The 18,562-nt window shown below is 42.1% G+C and overlaps 4 protein-coding genes and 1 non-coding gene across 8 annotated transcripts; 3 read left to right on the top strand and 2 right to left on the bottom strand.

The window, feature by feature from the left end:
- The first annotated feature begins 466 nt into the window (after positions 1-466).
- On the top strand, positions 467-2,222 carry LOC115771742 (tetratricopeptide repeat protein 25). Its single transcript, XM_030717574.1, has 2 exons — positions 467-1,357; positions 1,444-2,222. Exons 1-2 carry the CDS (start codon positions 791-793, stop codon positions 2,110-2,112), a joined length of 1,236 nt encoding a protein of 411 aa, XP_030573434.1. The 5' UTR covers positions 467-790; the 3' UTR covers positions 2,113-2,222.
- Positions 2,223-2,250: 28 nt separating this feature from the next.
- LOC115771725 (synaptojanin-1) lies at positions 2,251-8,812 on the bottom strand. 2 transcript variants are annotated; one of them, XM_030717553.1, is made up of 5 exons: positions 8,734-8,812; positions 8,034-8,295; positions 5,988-7,292; positions 3,591-5,870; positions 2,251-3,161 (listed from the first exon to the last, which is right to left on the bottom strand). In XM_030717553.1, the coding sequence occupies exons 2-4, from the start codon at positions 8,196-8,198 to the stop codon at positions 3,606-3,608; spliced, it is 3,735 nt and encodes a 1,244-aa protein (XP_030573413.1). In that variant the 5' UTR covers positions 8,199-8,295; positions 8,734-8,812; the 3' UTR covers positions 2,251-3,161; positions 3,591-3,605. The 2 variants fall into 2 exon arrangements, with proteins under 2 accessions (XP_030573413.1, XP_030573421.1); XM_030717561.1 differs by lacking the exon at positions 8,734-8,812 and having other exon boundaries at positions 8,034-8,481.
- On the top strand, positions 3,467-3,538 carry Trnae-uuc. Its single transcript has one exon. It is a non-coding gene; the product is annotated as a tRNA-Glu (tRNA).
- A 2,388-nt stretch (positions 8,813-11,200) lies between the features above and the next one.
- LOC115761518 (ceramide glucosyltransferase) lies at positions 11,201-16,045 on the bottom strand. The gene is made up of 2 exons (XM_030703291.1): positions 14,796-16,045; positions 11,201-13,559 (listed from the first exon to the last, which is right to left on the bottom strand). Exons 1-2 carry the CDS (start codon positions 15,606-15,608, stop codon positions 13,068-13,070), a joined length of 1,305 nt encoding a protein of 434 aa, XP_030559151.1. The 5' UTR covers positions 15,609-16,045; the 3' UTR covers positions 11,201-13,067.
- Positions 16,046-16,379: 334 nt separating this feature from the next.
- Positions 16,380-18,287, top strand: LOC115761203 (damage-control phosphatase ARMT1). Of its 3 annotated transcripts, XM_030702899.1 has the most exons (5): positions 16,380-16,450; positions 16,503-16,801; positions 16,850-16,966; positions 17,130-17,856; positions 17,914-18,287. In XM_030702899.1, the coding sequence occupies exons 2-5, from the start codon at positions 16,537-16,539 to the stop codon at positions 18,221-18,223; spliced, it is 1,419 nt and encodes a 472-aa protein (XP_030558759.1). In that variant the 5' UTR covers positions 16,380-16,450; positions 16,503-16,536; the 3' UTR covers positions 18,224-18,287. The 3 variants fall into 3 exon arrangements, with proteins under 3 accessions (XP_030558759.1, XP_030558751.1, XP_030558768.1); XM_030702891.1 differs by lacking the exon at positions 16,380-16,450 and having other exon boundaries at positions 16,471-16,801; XM_030702908.1 differs by lacking the exon at positions 16,380-16,450 and having other exon boundaries at positions 16,472-16,806; positions 16,870-16,966.
- Positions 18,288-18,562: the final 275 nt, after the last annotated feature.

The following is an 18,562-nucleotide window of genomic DNA, read 5'->3' as shown; positions in this document are numbered from 1 at the left end:
AACTAGAGGGCTTGACCTGATTCCAAAATTAATACAGAAATAGCCCATATTTCCAAAATCACAACTTAACCTAGCCAAATTATTAAGATTATTATTCATTCTAATCAAATCGTAATGATGACAATTGTTAAAACTGACTTCAAAGATCTTTGTGTAAATAAATTGTAAATTGAATGAGCTCGGTTTTAGAAAATTCACCCCCAATGTCAAAGACTGTACGGCCGGCGGTTCATGTTTCTACTGTCAAAACTCTATACCACAAGAAACTAAATACGTGTTTCTTCAATCGTTAAGAACGCAAAATAGTATTTATTGCTATATTATCTTTTCACCTGGTTGACTTTAAAATCACTTTAAAAAATCTATGTAAAATGTTTTCGGAACCATGTTTCATTTACTCCAAACTCTACTGGATTCAAATGTCAAGATCAAGATTAGAAATTCTTATAAAGTTTAAAGAAAAATCTTCACCCGAGCAAAGTAGCAATATTTACAATGCTTTTGCGATTCTACAATACGTCTAGTGTAAAATAAAGAAGATTCTTCTTTAAAGGCAATTAACTAGTCAACACCTTGAAGGTCAGTCAACCATTCAGCTCGGCCTGGCCATGCATAATGCTATTGATTGATTGTTTGTTATCGATTGTTGGCCCAGATATAGTTGGCCTCAGTCTCCTGGCAACAGGGCAAATGGCAAATCAATTACCGTTTGTTTGGAACAAAGGTGTGAATTTTTCACACTTGCTCGCAGTGAATTTATCCAACTGCCTGCTAATTAGTTGTTAAAACAATGTCCACAAGTGTGTTGAATACCATTTTGGCTGTTGATAAGGAGCAGGAGCTGTTGCAGAGCTTCATACGCACGGGAGCTAATGCGGACGAAGAATCTTTGGATGAATCCCATAAAAGGTCAAAGGGTCGGGGTCGGGGTCGTGCCGCACACAAGCCGCCCATTTGGGAGCGACGCGACTCGTATGGCCCTGGTGGCAAATCCTCGACTGAGCGCGGAGCTCGCGGAGCTAGTAAACATCCGGACGATTTGGATGCAAGCGGATCGAAGCGTGGAAATCGCATCGAAGCAGAGCTGCGGGCGGCACGTAAACGCATTGAGGAACAGATGATGAAGAAGAAGAAGCCCAAGGAGAACTTTGTGGACTTCTACACGGACAAGGATCGCGCGGCGGCTGTCAGCGCAGGCGCATTCGACATCAAGCAAAGCCTGCAAATAAAGCAGAAGCAGGATCGTAACGAGGCGCTGCTAATACCCGACGAGGCGGACATCAGCTCCATCATTGCGCTGGGACTGAAGGAGATTAAAAATGCGAATCCTGAAAATGCCATACATTTCTTTTGCAAGGTTTAAAAAAATGACTCACCTTCAAACGGCCCATGCACCCAAATTCTGCCTTACATAACGATAACGAGACTTCCTTGTACTTGCAGGCCCTGGAGCTGAACAGTACGGACATCAATGCCTTAATCTCCCGCAGCAAATGCTATCTTCTTCTGGGCGAGCCCTCGAGGGCGCTGCAGGATGCCGAGACGGCGCTTGGGGAGGATAAGAATAATATACGCGCCATATACCAAAAGGCCGAGTCTCTCTATTACCTGGGCCAGTTCGAGCAGAGTCTTATGTTCTTCCATCGCGGACTGCGCGCACGCCCCGAACTCGACTTGTTTCGCCTAGGTGTGCAGAAAACTCAGGAAGCCATTGAGAATACCATAGGCACAAAAACGCGATCCGCCCAGCCTTTGGCAGCTGCTAAGAACAGCGTGTCGCGCAAGTCCGGTGATAACACGCCCAAGTCCCAGACGCTGAACAGCTCGCGGCCACAGGTGGGACGCCAGAAGCCGACAAAGGCGGATCTGGAGCGTCGCAATGCACGCAAGCTGCTGGGCGAGCTGTGCGTGGACAAGGAGTACCTAGAGAAGCTTCTGCTGCATCCGGATCTGGTGCGCGCCGACACCAACACAGAGAACATATCTGCCTTGGCCAAGGAGGCTGTTTGTTTCCTCAACAAACGTCAGGAATTCTGGCGACAGCAACGACCCTGCACGGCTTTGCCAAATCACAAAAATCTTCCCAATGATGCAATTCCCAAATGGTTCTAATCCAAGCCACATTCGCTAGTAGAAGAATAAGTGTTAAGTTTTTGTTTTGCTTGACTTGAATAAACAATAATAAGCATTATTAAACATTAAGTTGGTTTTAGCATACGACGATTGTAATTGTTTGCAGTCAACACTTTAGTTTGTATTATATATGCATCATATTTATTAATTTATTTATCGATTGGATGATTAAACATTTATACAACTTCATATTTCTGTAACATCAACATTATTTTAACATAGTTTGCATTTTTCTTTGATATTGTTTTCGTATATGTATGTGCATTAACTTCGTCCGATTAAAGTCTAATGCAATAAATAGTTGTACAGTTCAACTCATTGTAGTTTCAACACTTTAGCTAGTATCTTTATATGTGAAAGGTTTTTCCATAGTTTTAACTATTATTATTATTTCTGTTTTTGTTGCCTTTTTTGAAGCAAACTCTGATAACAAATGATATAAGTTATAATATTGCGAGCTCTCATCGTTGAAGCTGTAACAACAACTCATAAAAGTTTCATTATTTGCTTTTTGTTCTTTGTTTATACTTTCAGCTAAACCTTTTCTTTTATTTTTAATTTGACTAGTACGGCTACAAATGTTTAAACATGTACAGACATGTGTAAATTTAATTTAATACTTTATTATGTTTTATTTTGTTTTGTTTAGATTGCTCGCTATCAATAACATAAATACGTAAATACTTATTTATTTGGTGCATTAGTGAGTACGTCCGCCCAGTGTGTTGGTTAAGTAATAAAGCGTGTTAATATAACAGAAACAGAACATTCGATTTTAAAGCAACTAACCAAGCTTTGTTTGATTTACAATCATTTCTTTATGCCTATTGCATGCATATGTTGCCAATTCGGTTATTATTATTGCCTGGGAACTCTTTAGCATAAACACTTTAGATAAATGATATCTACAATACAATTGGCAAAAAATATATATTCTTATAATAAGTTATGCGACTTCCATAGATAAATACAACAACTCGGAATGTAATAGAGTGGACTGCAATCAATATTAAGTGCTAGACTGTGTGCTGTAAGTAAAAAGAGAATATATATATATATATATTCAATCAAATCAGGTAAACATATCTTGTTGATAGGCAATTCTATTCCACATCATTGACTTTTTTCCAATTTATTTAATATTGTTTCTTTTGTGAAGAACGGAAAAGAATCTAAAATCTTCCATACAAATGTGTGCTAATTTACATATGCATGCACATTTATAATTCACAATTGACCATTTGGCCAGTTGCTTATTAACTGAAAAAATGTCTATTATTTTCGACTACCCGACGTATCTGTAAACGGGCCCAAAACTAGTCCACACACAGCCTCCCATATGGTCTAGTGGCTAGGATATCTGGCTTTCACCCAGAAGGCCCGGGTTCGATTCCCGGTATGGGAAGTAATTTTTTTGTATTTTGTAGTAAATTATACATTTTCGGTTTTACGCTTACCCCTTGGCATCCTGCTTAGTTGTTTGTGGGCCGTGTAGGTAGCGGCGGCGCATTGCCACTGCGATTTGGTATTGGCGGAGGTCCACGACGATTGGGCAGCGGTGGTGGTGGACCCAGTGGAGCAGCTCCTGTGGGCATTGGCTGCCGTCGTGGACTATCAACAGCACAAATAACTGGCGGCGGAGCTGCTGGCGGCGGATGACGTGGAGCCGGAACATCATCTTGTATCTCCTCATATATATTGCTGGCCGTTTCATAAACGGTATCTGGCGAAGGTTGCTCCAGGGAAGCTTGCTTGGACTGCCGCGTGGGCGTTGACACGGGCGTTGCTTGTTTGCTCTGCATCTGGCGCGGTGGCGTAGGTGGTCCAGAGGGTAGTGCAGCGGCTGTGGGTGAAGCTTTGCCAGAGGATGAGTTTGATGAGCTCACAGACGTAGCATGTAGCGGCGAACCCAGCTCCGTGGGTGACTGTGATTTGGATGAAGGCGTAGTATCACCCACCATGGCGGGCGGTCGCGGTGGCGCAACCTGAACTGGTTGCAATGGCGTCTGCATGGGCTGTGGCGGCATCGGGGGCTTATTGGGCTTCGGCACAATGCTAATGACACCCGCGTGAGGCAGATGACGTGGCGAGTTCTTTGGTGACATAGGCATAGGTGGACGCGCTGGCGCCGGACGTGTCGGTGGCTGCTTGGGCCGTTGTGGCACCTCTGGCGTCAACTGCATCAGCTGTGCCTGCTCTGCAGGATTTGAGCACAGCGGTATGGTGTTGGAGGTGCATAGTTCGATTTCATTGTCCACCTGTTGTGGCCAGTCGGGCGTCTTTAGCTCGAAGACCAGTTCTAAGCCGCAGACCTCTGTGCTCCGCTTGGCGGCCGCATTGAGCGCCGATTCCCCATTGCGGAAGGTTACCCACATGGTATCCTCGACATATCGCACCAAGGTTACCTCGCCCATTTTTGAGAGCTCGGCTATGAGCGCTGCCATTACATGCTCATCGTAAATGGTTGGCCCATCCTCATCTGCATCCGCAGACTGCTCGTGCACATGTACCACAATGGTAGAGTCAGGTGGTCCCAGATCTCGAATGACCTGATCGAAGACAACACGCCTGCGCTGCTGATCGATTTCCATTATCTCAGCATCGATGATGGCAATGACGGGTCGATGATCGCTCTGCTTTAGCTCTGAGCGTCCGTAATGTATAAGCTTGCCAGGGTTCCATGCAGCTGCGCCGACGCCACCGAAATCGCTTTCGGCCAGGGCTTTGCGCCGACGCCAGAGCACGCGATCTGTCCAGGCTGGCGCACGCTGTTTCTCCGAGGTGTCGTAGTCATCGCTGAACAGATCGTACTTATAGGTCGGATCAAAGGTGATTTCACCCTCAAGAAACTCGGAGAACACATTGCCAGCTTCCTGTTCCTTGCGCAGCTGATCGAACTCTAGCACCGTGGACAGCTCTCCATTTCGCACGCACTCCTTCAGCTCATCCTTGTCCATGTCAATGCGATAGTTGAAATCGCCGCACCAGAACACCCAGTCATGCGATTTTAGCGTGCGGCCCATGGGAAATGCCAATTTCCGTGTGATTTCCGCATAGTCGGCGTTACGTTCAGCCACTTGCGATTGGCCTGCAGCAAAATGGGCGCACACAAAGCACATGGAGCTACCGTGCAGGACAAATCGAATTGCGCAGGCACCCTTATTGCCAGTTGCACCACCCAAACCAGTTTTCACACAGTCAATGGCCACGTCACGTATGTGGGGCGCATGCTCCGGCCTTATATAGATGTACAGGCAGACCCCCACCAGCTGCTGATAGGTTAGCAGGACGTAGTCGTTGTCCCGCGAAATGGTCTTCTGGAGTTCCTCGGCCCACAGTTTGGCATTGTCTGTGCTGGCTGCCATTATATTCGATGCATTCAGATCGACTATCTCCTCGAAGCCGATGGCATAGATGTCCACGGGATGGTCAACATGTTCCGATGGATTGTTGACATCCACCAGCGCCTTGGAGCGAGCTAACGCATGACAGTCTAGCAACCAATCCGCCAGCGAGTCCTTGAACACAATGCTGCGAAAATGTTTGCCGCCATTCACGTTATATGTGCCCACAGCAACGCGCGCCATCCGGGGACGGACATACTCCGTGTATCTCTTGCAAAGCTCCCGCAGCGTAGTTGTGGGCGCGTGCAACATATTGGAGGGCAGCAGTATACGCGCACGATCTGCCAGCTCCGAGCTGAGTGTCGAGCCCACGAGAAGAACATCGATTGCTTCCTGCAAAGCATAAATGGGGACATAATTAACGGTTTGCTTTTGTACGTAATCATAATATTATCTATATATATCAAACTGATTGTCGATTTTTCTTGACTTTTGAAATTTTCCACCAACCTGTTTGGAGTTATCCAAGAGATTGTTTTGAATAGTGCGTGCCGCAGAGCGCGCACCGTCCATCAGCTTTGAGCCGCCCTGTATGGCGCCGGTGCCAGCATAGATTTTGCTGACCTCATTGCCATTATTGATCCACATCTGACGAAATATTTCCTCGAAACGCGAAATGTTCTGCTGCTTACCGCCCAGTTTGAGGGCCTCCAGCTGCAGATTGAGTGTGTCCAGGCCCAGATACGTCTGCACACAATTTGTGCGATCCAAGCAATCGAGGCAGTTGGTGCGCACGACGCCAAATTGTTCGCGTAACACCTGTCCGTTAGTGGCATGGAATATGCCATAATTGGCGCCGCAGGCTACCATGCGTTCCTTGAGCTTGGCCAGCGCCGAGAAGTTTCCGCCGCGGCACTCCTGATGGTAGTCGAAGACCACGTGCGGCACATCCTTGTGTGCTGACATGCCATGATGACGCTGGAACTCGTTGCTCAGCATCGCCTCGCCCTCTTTGCTGCCAATCATGGAGCTGCCAAGCAGGTTAACAATCGTCTGGTAGCCATAGCGTTGCCGCATCATGCTCATGTGGCGATCAAAGGCAGCCGCAGAGGTTTCAAATCCACGCGAGAGCTTTACCTTGTGTGAGCCCACCTGAACGCCCGGCTGCTCCCAGAAGAGCGGTACTGAGCCACGCGTCTGTACATGGCTGGTGACGTCGCCGTCCACGTAGATAACCTGTTCCGTCTCTACAAAGTTGGCCACGTAGCCCTCGTCGTTGGTGCCTCTCACATTGAAACGCGTGCCCGCACGCTCGCAGCTCAGCCGGGATATGATAGCAGCGCGCGCCTGTTTGGCACCTATGTAAACGGTGCGCACCTCCACTGAGCCACACATGGTTTGCAGCAGCCAGGACTGGCAGTCAATGCCGAATCGCATAAGGTGTATGTGCATCATGCGGTTCCAAAAGAAACGATTGTCCGTCTCCGCCGTCTGGTGACGTCGCTGTGCGCACAGCGTAATGTCAAACTTGCTGCTGTGCGCAGCTCCAACTGCTGCCCCACCGCCGGCGGCCGATGGATTCGAGTGTGCGAAATAAAAGGTGCCCGAGTTGAGCAGCTTACGCACCTCGCTAATTTTGTCCTCGTTGAGCACTGCATTCTGCAGCGACACAAATGTTGTCTGCGTTATGCGAAAAATTTCCACATCGCCAATTTTGCCCATGGACACGCAGCCGGTGACAAGTACCAGGAAGAGTACTGTGCTCTCGCCAGCATTCAGCTGAAGTGCGCCCAAACAGCCATATGCATCGCACACCTGTAGGAATGTAGGAATGCAAAAAAGGTGTTTCTTATGAAAACATATTGGCAATCTTATCAGGAGAATGTATATTCTAGTTGTAAAAACATATCTACTTAATAGAATTATTCAAGCTAAACAAAAACAAACTGTTTTTCATCAAATTTTTTCTTAGTCGAAACTTCTTTTAGATCCTTGGTAAATGCACTACAAAAATTGCATAACCTCAAGGAGTACATGAAGGGAGGACTATACATACCCTACTATATTCTGCAAAAGAAATAAATGGGTGGGATTTAGGCAAACTTTACCCAAATGCTGTCAAGTCAGCTTTTGTTATAAATATCCGATTTTATTTCCCCTAGTATATTAGGAACTTTTTCTTTTTACTGAAATTCATTCTAATTTCTCCGTATTTAAGAGCCTCCCACTTATGGACTTACAAATAGAGTTTCCCATGGAAAAAGTCTAATCAATCTCTGGTTAAAAAAATTAAGAGTTATTCTTTTAAAAAGAGTAGATACTTATTGATTAATGTACCATATCGATTTATATAATTTAACAAGCGCAAGAAGAACATCTATACCAAATGTGACGTCATCTCGAGTTTGCATTTATAAGATGCACAAGACTAGATCGTATCGGTAACTGAAGCTGATCAGGAATATACATCTATCAGCATAAATATGCACATATAGTGTCATGGGTGGAGGCTCCAAGAGATGAAATTATATTATAACGAGCGGATATCATACACACCTTCGTGTACTGCTTGCGTATGACATTCTCCTGCTGCGTAAGAAGCGCACAAACATGAGATTCGAAGAGGATGCAGTCGGTCTTGTTGCGATGCTCCAGTAAAACGCTATGGGGAGAGGGCGCTATTGACTTTTCCAGCACGCGTATTACCTTGGACATCGCCATCGTTCCACTGCCGATCTACGTTGCTTGCCTGTTGTGGATGAACTGAATTTGACTGGCTTTAAGCACTTGAACGCCGCTTCAGCAGCGGCCAGAGCATCTGCAAGTAAACAAAACCATTTGAAATTTGCATTGTAAGCTCTTTGTGTACATTAATAAAGACAAATATGCATATAATAATTATCCAAAGCTGATGAGGCGTGCTAAAAATCAACAGGCAAGCATTAAATATAAAATAAACAATTACAAACAGGCATTGGCCAAGAATTTTTCAATACGCCCCCGACACAATCGCCGCCAGCTGGTGCACGCATACATACATACATATTCACATCTATTTACATGTGCACACACACATGTTCATAAGTGCCGTTGGCTGATAAAACTGTATAGATTTTTCACATGCCAAAACTGTGCGAAGCTTTTAAACATTTGTTATTTCCCGGTGTTTAACAACACACCACGATACTAGAATGTCATTTTATATAGTTGCATTTATTTTTAATAACTTTTGTTGGGCTCTTTTGATAAGCAATACCTCTTTTTCGACAAATTAATTGCAATTTTAGTAGTTGTATTGAATCGTTCGGAATAAGTTCAATCAAACGACTCCCTGAACTAGCGAGCTGATCGAATGAACCGACTCCCTGGATTCGTTCATCTAGTTCAGATTCGCACCAACAGTTTTCTGTTATTGCCGCTGTTTACTTTTAAAAAACACTGGCCTAAAGCTGACTAACTTTGGCGAAAAATATAAATAATAATGATTACATAAATATAATAAACGGTTTTTGTGTCTGCACGGGGAACTAATTGATATAATGGATATAACAATAGCATAATAGTTGCCCCCAAAAAAGATATAGAGTGCAAAACACATTGGAATAACTTGAAAATGTTTAACATTTACATAAATGTTTCATTTAAGATCTGTTATGTAAATGTAAATGTAGTATTTTAATTAAATTTGTTTATATTTGCAAACGAAAAAAAATTATGAAATAAAATAAATATGCTGTGAGAGATATAAATAGGTTAGACGACCAGAACAAATACTTGGTTCTGGATGTCTTAGACAATATTAGGAACACACGACGCTTAAAAGGGTTACATGTGCTGGATGATCTACAAAATGGACTAAATTAATCTTAAATAAACAATCTATTCGGTAAAATACATTGATTGAACCCTGTATTAAAAACAAGTAGTAAGAAACTAGTGTTCTCTTAAGAAGACAGATTACAAATAAAAAAAACGAAGGAGTTAAAAAAATTGATCTTTAAAAGGAAATGTAAAAGTTCTCATATCGTTGAAACAATTTTAAAGCTTTGAGTTAAAAAAAAAACGATTTTACTATACTTGTGATTCAAATACAAGAGCTCTTCCATCGTGAATGTTTAATGCCAATCGAATGTTATCGGCTCATTCATTGACAAAAGCCCGCAAGAAATGTCAAATTTGAATTCGATAACTATTTTATTTATTACCTTAGATTGTTGAATGCACTTGAGATAACAAGGCTATTTATAAATCGCTGGAATCTGCAAGATATGGTTAGAAGCGTCTAAAAAGCAGCGTGGACTTTGTTCAGTTTGTAATCGTCATGCGAAGATATTTACTTTGATAAAATATTTTAAATTTGTATATGCTATCTTAATTCGTAATGATATCTAAGTCCCCTCGATTTTGTTTACTAAATCGCAAAACCCATTCATTTTCGTAGATAAGAGAAATGCGCAAACTTCTAGAACATGATATACCGGATAAGAGCGGCAGTTTGTTTGCCGAATGGGCCGACAATTTTTACAGAATTCGCATCAGACATTGCGTTCCAAAACGTACATCAAGCATAGATAATTTCAGTACATGTGTTAATTATTAATTAGGCTCTTTGATCGGCACACTCAATTTATGAGAAATTATAAGGCTAACAGCGACAATTGCTGGCCAATAAATCATGGAACCTCCATGCTGAATCCGGGCGCAAACATAATCAAACGATCCACACCAAATGTGAAGACACATGACTCACCGTTATAATGATTACGCCTTATCAGACTAGGCTCATTTATTTAAAAAAAAAAAAAACAATGCACCGTTCGCACTCGTGAATGAAAATAACGGCGCCACGAAGTATGTAAACATGTATGTATGCATGCATGCATGTAAGCATGTATGCATGTATGGTATGCATGTAAGTATATATGTGTGTATGTATGCATGTATGCATGCACGCATGTATGGATAAGCATTAAGGGCGAATAAATATAAATAAAAGAATCGTATTTAATACTTGTAGGCGTATTGGTTGGTCAAGTTTCAATCTTGTTTATTTATTTACTATTTACAATTATACTTATTTTACGCATGTGTCTAATGTGCTACTTTTTGATTGACTTTTCCCTTTATTCAGTAAACCAAACAAAGGCTCGAAAAGTAAAAACAAGTATATCTCTGAACACATACAAAGTCTCATCCGAATTACTTTTTAAATCAAAAAATAAAACTGTCGCCATTTAAACACATATATATTACGTAAGACGAATTACTTAATAGCTACGGTATTAAGCAGGTCAAAAGGTCAGTAAATATTTTGATTCACATTTATTTTAGTTTGTGGTTTTAGAAAAACCTCAGATTACCATTATCCTATTATAAATAATTGCGCTTGGTTATTGATACTGCGTATGAATAGATCCTTGTAAGTATATCTTATTTAGAATTCAATTATTTGTATTAAATGTCTGCCCCTGCTAGCAGCTCTTATATCAGACTAGAACAATTGAAACGTACTTTGATAAGATATTTAATTTTATAGATAGCAATATATTAATTTATGTACATACACATGTATGATCACAAGTGGAAATAAAACTTCCCAGGTTCCTGAAAAATAATTTACAATGGTGAGAATAGTTTTCTATACATGCAAGTATACATCATGTATGCAATGTGGCAAGGGCATTTAACTAGTAAATAAATTTCTAAATGCACTCAAAAAAAAAAAAAAAACAAAACATAACACTAAGTTTGCTTAGGAAATGACTGATCCATACTTAGTACGAATACCCTATGAATGTGCAAGCATGTATCCATGTGCAATACATACATATATACTAACATATTTGCTCCCTCCTAAACCCTCATAGATGTCATAAAACATAGAAGGAGACCTCTCCGATCCCATTAGGTATACTTATTCTTGGTCGGTAACAACATCTCGGATCGGACACGACATCATAAAGCTGCCGAAAATTGAATTCTCTTTTGTTTCTCAAGATATGTCGACTAATTGCCATTGATTAGGTTTACTTACATATAGGTATCATTCCATCGGACAAATATAATGTATGAATCGGTCAAAAAACGTTTTTACTATGAAAAAATGTTCGTGTTTCCAAGATATCTGCAAAACTGTAAACTATAATGCTACGAGGGTATTTAATATTCGGCGTTGCCGAAGTTAGCCGGTCTTTCTTGTTTTAATCTCTCTTACTTAATTTATTTGTAAACCTAAGGCGCCTGAACTGAATCAGTAGACCGCCTTTCCTTCACGTTTCCATTCTCTGTGCTTTGCAACTGATATGGCTCTCTAATCTGTATACTCGCAATTTATAAATATGTTCTTGTGTTGTTGTTGCCGAGCGCGTGTCTGTTTGTTTTTAGTGTATACACGCACTCGTATACACTTATTAATATTATTATGTTCAATACTTGGCGGGCCCTGAGATAGAGATAAGATTCATTCGCATTTATTACGACAAAAGCTTTTATTCTCGATCCCAGACCCCGCAAGATGTGATGCTAAAGTTGACTCAGCGTTCGCTGAGAAATTTCTACATTTTTCCCTTAAGCGTTTCACGTACAATTAAATTCTAGCTTAATATGGATAATACTAGGTTTCTTGGCGGCGAGGGCAAGGGTCTACAGACGGCAGAGTGCGCTCATAGCAAAAGTATGTTCAGCATAATTAAAAGAATTTACACGACTTTTGAGCCCACATCAAATGTGCGGCAAGGCAACGCCCCCCTCCAATGACTGTCAAATGTGTGATAACAAGTGCGCATTGTGACTCATCTGAAGTGTGAGAACTATAACCTGGCGATCATAGATAGGCAAAAAGAAAAGCCCATTGAACTGACTCATTAACAATAGATTCACTTTTATCATTAAAAAAAATATATAGAGAACGAAATGTAATTACATGAATGACAAATGATCAAAAGTAAAAATAAACTCGATTATAATTAAAATTATATTTATTCGATGGCGGTTTAGCGAAGCATATATACAGAGCACGAAGCAGGGGGCAAAAGATATATATGGTAAATCAAAGAAGAAGAAAAAAGACAGCATACTGTTTCGCTTAGAAATAATAAATAGCTAATTATAATTACGATAATCGATTCCAAAATAACAATAACAAAATCTAACTAACCTATGCATACATACTCTCTCAGCTCAATCTCAGACTAACTAAATACAAATATACAAACTGTCGCAACTTAGAACTTATCTTACGGATCTCTACAGATAGACGTATGGCTATTTAAAGCAAAACTGTCAACTTAATTTAAAGTTGCTAGCGTTAAAGCTTGATGTTGCCAAAGAGCAGAGTACTCAGGCGCAGACTTAATGCTGGGTCCTGGATCCTGTGTAAGCCTAAGGCCGATTTTAGACAAGCAAAGCAGAGTTTAGTCTGTGCGCCCGATCACTTATCTTAAGACTTAATTTCTTTAAGTTTTTATAGTGACTAAGGGTTTAGCTAGTAATAATACTACTACCATCAACTGTAGCTCAAAACGCAGTCCGCTGAGTCGCTCACAAAAGTACAAATTATGCATATAACAAACAAATTCTAACTAGCTGCTGCTACGAGATCAGCAGTCGCTGCTTAGCTGCGGCCAGCCCCGCTCCCATCGTCGTATTTGTTGTCGCCAACAACGTGGGCGCCGGCTGCAGCGGCGCTGTGAGAGAATCGGACGCGGGTGGGTTGAGCGGTAGTTCGTAGGCCATGCCGCCCCAGTGCAGCTTGAAGGTGCGCGTGCGCCAGCGTATGGCGGGATTCCAGAGCGCGTGCAGGAACAGATAGGGGCCGGAGAGCTCCCTGAACAGCCAGCCGATGACAAACTCGAATTTGTGGAACGGCATCGAGCCATGCTGCACAATGGACAGCAGCAGCCAGTCGGACAGAAACCAGCACAAGACATGCACCAAGTAAAACACCAGCGGATCCCAGGCGAATAGCAGCGATGCCGACCAGGCGGCCAGTGCGCCCAGCAGCATGCATTCCGACAGCGGCTCCAGCAGGATCGTGGTCGGCACCATGGCGACACGCAGCTTGGCCCATCGTATGAGTCGCGCCTAGAAGTAAAATAACAAATTATAGCAACCAATCTATGTCAATGCAATCAACAAATTAATTAAATTATATTTAACTGATCCGACTAGCATATGCAACCAACGCTTCGTGACTTATTTCCATATGTTTCCGACAGCTGCCGCTTGCAGCTGGTGGGTTAATCAGTTCGTGTGGCTGTTGCTCAGACAAAAGTCGCACAAAATTTGGATGTTATGACCTATGGGAAGGTAAAGTGAGTGCTGCCGCACTGCAAAGTCGTCTACTCGATCAATAATAAGTAGCAAGTGGTCGATTTGTAGCTGAACTCGACACTTGTTGATCCGTTTAAAAGTGAATTAAGAATAAAATTCTACTATAAAAAATTGATTGTCTTCTTTTGCGTTATTTTTCTTCAGTCCAAGCCTTTGAATAATCTGCACAAATCAGTTCATCACTTGAAATCTGACTCTGTATCGGGCAGAGTTGTGTATTGGGTATTGTATGTATATACATTAGTTTGAAGTCCCTCATTACGCTGAGTTATGTGAGGCATAGTATTAAGTTACAATAAACTGTAGAGTTGACTATTTTACTCAAGGGTAGAGTGTCATCTAGACAAATAATTGTCTTTTGCTATTGTTCGTCGGAATATATTTCATGCAATCAATATGCATTCAAGTTAAAGATCTCTCGAAAACCCTTTTAACTAATTCAGGGGCTAATTAATGTAATCATGTTGTATTTATAGGATGCCTGCGATTATTCTTTAAACTTTTTTAAGTATTCCCGTTTCAGTGTGAATTTGTGGGGGGCAGTAATCTTGTAGGCCTTAGTAACCAGGCCTTACGTTGTAGAACTAATATAACCATAAAAATAATATTTTGATTATTATTTTGTGCGAGCCGAACTAGTCTTGATTATTGAGAGATTGCTGTTTGTTCCATTCAAGAGAAAGTGCTCGTTTTCCGACCTCCTAATCGAACATACCTATCGCTAATTGGTTCGGAAATCATTTTGGCATTATTATCGCCCCTTGGAGCACGTTCATAGCTTCAATTAGTGGAAAGTTCTGCCCTGCGCTTTGAGCGGCTTTGATTGTCAAGTGTTTTGTTTTTGTAAATCGACGAAAATTACTTCAAAGAGCACATGGAAAACAGGGAAAGGTAACTCTCGTTATAATACTAAGCAAGGATTATAAACGGGAAGGGGATGCTATATATATGCAAAACAAATTTTATTAAAAATAAATGGAAACCTACCTGAAAGCTTCCAATATCGCATATGCCGCTGTTTTGCAGGGCGGGCTGGTTGGATATGCGCATCTTCCAACCTAGTTCTGTGACGCGCTTGGCAATGAAGAAATCCTCGGCCAGATAGCAGCCGAAGGCGCGTAGCCCGCCCAGCTGATCGATGACTGCCTTCCGCAGCAGACACGACATGCCCGTGTGGCAGTTGATGCCCAGCACATCGGCGGACAGGTAAATCCTCGACTGCACCGTGCCGAAGAAGATCTTCTCGAAGGTGGCCGCGAAGCCCTCACGGTCGCTGGTGAAGGGCATTTGGTGCACAAGGGCGTGTCGCTCGGACATATTCTGGACCATGTCCAGGAGCGTGTCGTTCTTCATCTTGATGCCGCTGTCCGAGATCATGACGAAGTCATATTTTGCCGCCATATAGCCGGGATGGATGTTGTTAATTTTAGGATTGACGCCCACATCGGAGCCGCCCACAAAGAGCTGGGCATCTATCTGCGGGTACTTGTCCAGCAGCTGCTCCACCAGCTTTATGGCTGGGTCGTGCTTTTCCTCCACGCAAAATAGCAGCTCGTATAGCGGATAGTCCATGGTAAAGAAAGTTTCCAAGTTGTGCTGCAAATTCGGATCCACGCCCATCAGTGGCTTCAGTATGGAAACGCCCGGCAGCGGAGAGGATTCCGTGGGCAACTTGCACGATTTCTTGTGCAGCTTGTACTTGCCATAACAGATCGCGATCAGATGCACACACCATGTACCAAACCAGAAAATCATAAAAAATGCTGCGAAGCCATACAGTGCCAGTGGTAAATGTGACATTGTGTGTGTGTGTGTGTGTGTGTGCGTATGTTGTTGTGTGTTAGGTGTTGTAGGTGGTGCTGTCTGGCCCTGTGTGCGTAAGCGTAAGTGTGTGTGTGTGTAGTGGATGGCACTGCGGTTTAGTTGGTATACATCTGTGCGTGTGCTGCTGGTTTCGTCAACGCCTTTCGTCTTTGTAGCAGGCACAGAAGCAGCAATGCTATAATAAGAGACTCAGCCGGACTTTATCTCGTAGCCGTATCTGCCTTTGTCGTTCGCCGTGGCTGAGTCAGCATGCCCCGCTCACAGAGTCAACAATTGGTCGCGTTTGTTGACTATTTAACTTTGTCACTGTGTCGTCATAGGAGTTTCTCGGATTATTTTTTGCTAATTGTTCACTAATTTGCGCGTGATAAACATCTCGAAGACTTCGCGTCGCGTTCCATGTCCAAATAAAAACTGCAACGAAGAATAGGGAACGCGGAAGTGAAAATACGCAAAAAAATGCACTAATTTAGTATATTTTAAAAATACCAAATATATAAAATTTACGCTAATTATGCCTTAGTGCATATCATTTAAAAATAATGGTACACAACATTTATATTATATTTAGTTTTTTTTCTCGAATAGTATAAAAATTCATTAGGATTCAATAAGATGTGAGACAATATATAATTAATTTTGTATGCACATTTTTCACAGAATATGGCACACAAATTGTTGCAGCATTTTGCTTTGTCAGCATACCTGGCATAACATGTCGTTACTTTGGTCTCACTCGATAGCGCAAAGAGGCATGCATATAAATAAAACTATATTTATAATGCTTAATTCTCATATAAATTTCATCAAAAAAATATGTAAGTAGGCTAATAATGTGTTCGGGTCGATTTGTTAACGTAAATATGCAAGGTTAAGCACACAAAAATTCTAAATAAGGACGAAGATGGAGCCCGAAGGAGGAGAGTGCGCCATAAAAGATGGAGCCGCGGATAGCAAAATTGTTGACCAAAGTTTTGTCAAAGTATTTAAGTCGGAGTTCGATGCCAAGTACAACATTGTCGACATCCAGACTCCACTAAATGCTTTCATGTCCGGTCAATTCAAGCGTAGTTATGCCTACTTCACTCTGCGAAATCTTCTGCCCGTCGTGCTCACAAAAGTTATTGACTCGCTCACAAAGGATAAAGGGGAGCTAGTCGCGCAATTTGGTGAGGTTTGTAATAAGTTAAGGATGTTATCCTAACCGTAATCTATAGCGCCCACACAATTTGTGCAGAACGCGCGGGAGGAGCTGAAGATTATCATTGGGCTGATTTCGCGGCTTAAATATGAGCTGCAAACGGACAAGCCCTTCCAAAAGTTTACTGGCGATGGTAAGTAAGAGTTGGCAATAAAATAAATAAAACAATATCTTACTTTGCGATGGCGAAGATTGAATATTGAATTTGCAATATTTTCTTACTTGAATACACTTGCTTTGTACTTGAAAAAAATGTCTAGATAAATAATCTGAAATGATTTGTTAAATGCTTTCAGAGGTAGATCGCGAATCATGGAATAGCTTTATATCACATCTGCCGAATGATGGGCGCACTTTTTATCAGGCATGCTGGATGCACACCCAATGCTATTTGTATCGCAAGCTTTACTCCTTCGTGGAAAACAGCATCTTCATAAAACAGTTTGATTACTTTGGCAAAATTAAGGAGCACGCCCTAACCAGCTGCCAGGACGATATACTCTCTTTGGCTAAATACACACGACGCACGGAGAACAGCGTCGAAATGTTCAATGAGATGTTGAAAATTGACCTATGGAGCAACCGAAACGATCTCTCCGAGAACGAGCATGCACGAATGTTTAATATGAGAGTACTGGAGGATGTGAGTGTTACGGATGGCCATATTCTCGCCAACAATGCTTCCGAAATATGGGACTGCTTGTCAAACAAGAAGACAAACAAACAGCATGTCGATTTTGTGCTGGACAATGCTGGTTATGAGCTGTTTACAGACTTCATTCTTGCCGAGTACATAATCGAAAAGGGACTCGCTTCCAAGGTGCGGTTTCATGTCAAGGCATGTCCTTGGTTTGTTACCAATGCCACACAGCGTGATTTCCATATGACGCTGCAATATCTGAGCAAACACCCTGACTATATAATTAGTCTGATTGGCAACAAGTTTTTACAATTCATGGATGAGGGTAAATTTGAATTGGCGCCCGTGTCTTATTTCTGGACCGGACCACGTGCTTTTCACTAGTGAGTCCTCAGCGTTCTCGTATCCGTACAACAATTTACAAAATTTACCTCTTGCAGCATGAAAACCCTGGAACCCGAGCTATACAGAACGCTGCAGCAGTCAAAGCTGATTATATTTAAAGGCGATTTGAACTATCGTAAGCTGTTAAGCGACGTCTGCTGGGAGCCTACACAGGATATGAGAACGTGCTTGGGCGGATTCATACCGAGCAGCTTCTGCACTGTGCGCACAATCAAGGCAGAGGTAATATGCGGTCTTTCCGAAGGCGTCGTTGAAAATCTGAAATTGAGAGACCCCAACTGGATGCTCACTGGAAACTATGGCACAATTCAGTATGTGGATGGCTCGCGGGAGTTCGGCTATTAATATATTAAGCTCTGTATTTTATTAGTTTCGAAGTCAATCCAAATATAATAACATCAGTCTAACAGTTTTACAGTAGTCATTGTTAATCTTTTTGGATTCTATTAAAGTTGATATTACACAAAAACACACACAAACGCATCTTTTTGTAACAGTGTCTCCAGAAGCTTCGACGGGTAATTTGGTCGGATTTGTATATGTATAAATATGATAAAAGAATGTATGCATACACCAAAGTCCAAAGCTATACCCCAAAAAAGAACGGGACGCATCCGAAAAGTTGTATTGCATTTGTATATACTGAGCGAAGGTAAATACCATTCGTTGCCTAAGCTCTTATAA

The sequence above is a fragment of the Drosophila novamexicana genome, unplaced genomic scaffold (genome assembly GCF_003285875.2).
Source record: "Drosophila novamexicana strain 15010-1031.04,08,12 unplaced genomic scaffold, DnovRS2.1 tig00000008-arrow-pilon, whole genome shotgun sequence".
Lineage (NCBI taxonomy): Eukaryota > Metazoa > Arthropoda > Insecta > Diptera > Drosophilidae > Drosophila > Drosophila novamexicana.
The sequence above is the reverse complement of the archived record's forward strand: the minus strand, read 5'-3'. Positions and strand labels throughout refer to the sequence as shown.

Excerpts from the sequence above, each read along its gene's own strand:
- LOC115771742 (XM_030717574.1), top strand. The coding sequence starts at position 791 with ATGTCCACAAGTGTGTTGAATACCATTTTGGCTGTTGATAAGGAGCAG. Across the intron at positions 1,358-1,443 it reads CCATACATTTCTTTTGCAAG|GCCCTGGAGCTGAACAGTAC; the intron begins GTTTAAAAAAAT and ends TTGTACTTGCAG.
- LOC115771725 (XM_030717553.1), bottom strand. The coding sequence starts at position 8,198 with ATGGCGATGTCCAAGGTAATACGCGTGCTGGAAAAGTCAATAGCGCCC. Across the intron at positions 7,293-8,033 it reads TACGCAAGCAGTACACGAAG|GTGTGCGATGCATATGGCTG; the intron begins GTGTGTATGATA and ends ACATTCCTACAG. Across the intron at positions 5,871-5,987 it reads TCTTGGATAACTCCAAACAG|GAAGCAATCGATGTTCTTCT; the intron begins GTTGGTGGAAAA and ends TATGCTTTGCAG.
- LOC115761518 (XM_030703291.1), bottom strand. The coding sequence starts at position 15,608 with ATGTCACATTTACCACTGGCACTGTATGGCTTCGCAGCATTTTTTATG. Across the intron at positions 13,560-14,795 it reads GCGATATTGGAAGCTTTCAG|GCGCGACTCATACGATGGGC; the intron begins GTAGGTTTCCAT and ends TTTTACTTCTAG.
- LOC115761203 (XM_030702899.1), top strand. The coding sequence starts at position 16,537 with ATGGAGCCCGAAGGAGGAGAGTGCGCCATAAAAGATGGAGCCGCGGAT. Across the intron at positions 16,967-17,129 it reads CCAAAAGTTTACTGGCGATG|AGGTAGATCGCGAATCATGG; the intron begins GTAAGTAAGAGT and ends AAATGCTTTCAG. Across the intron at positions 17,857-17,913 it reads GGACCACGTGCTTTTCACTA|CATGAAAACCCTGGAACCCG; the intron begins GTGAGTCCTCAG and ends TACCTCTTGCAG.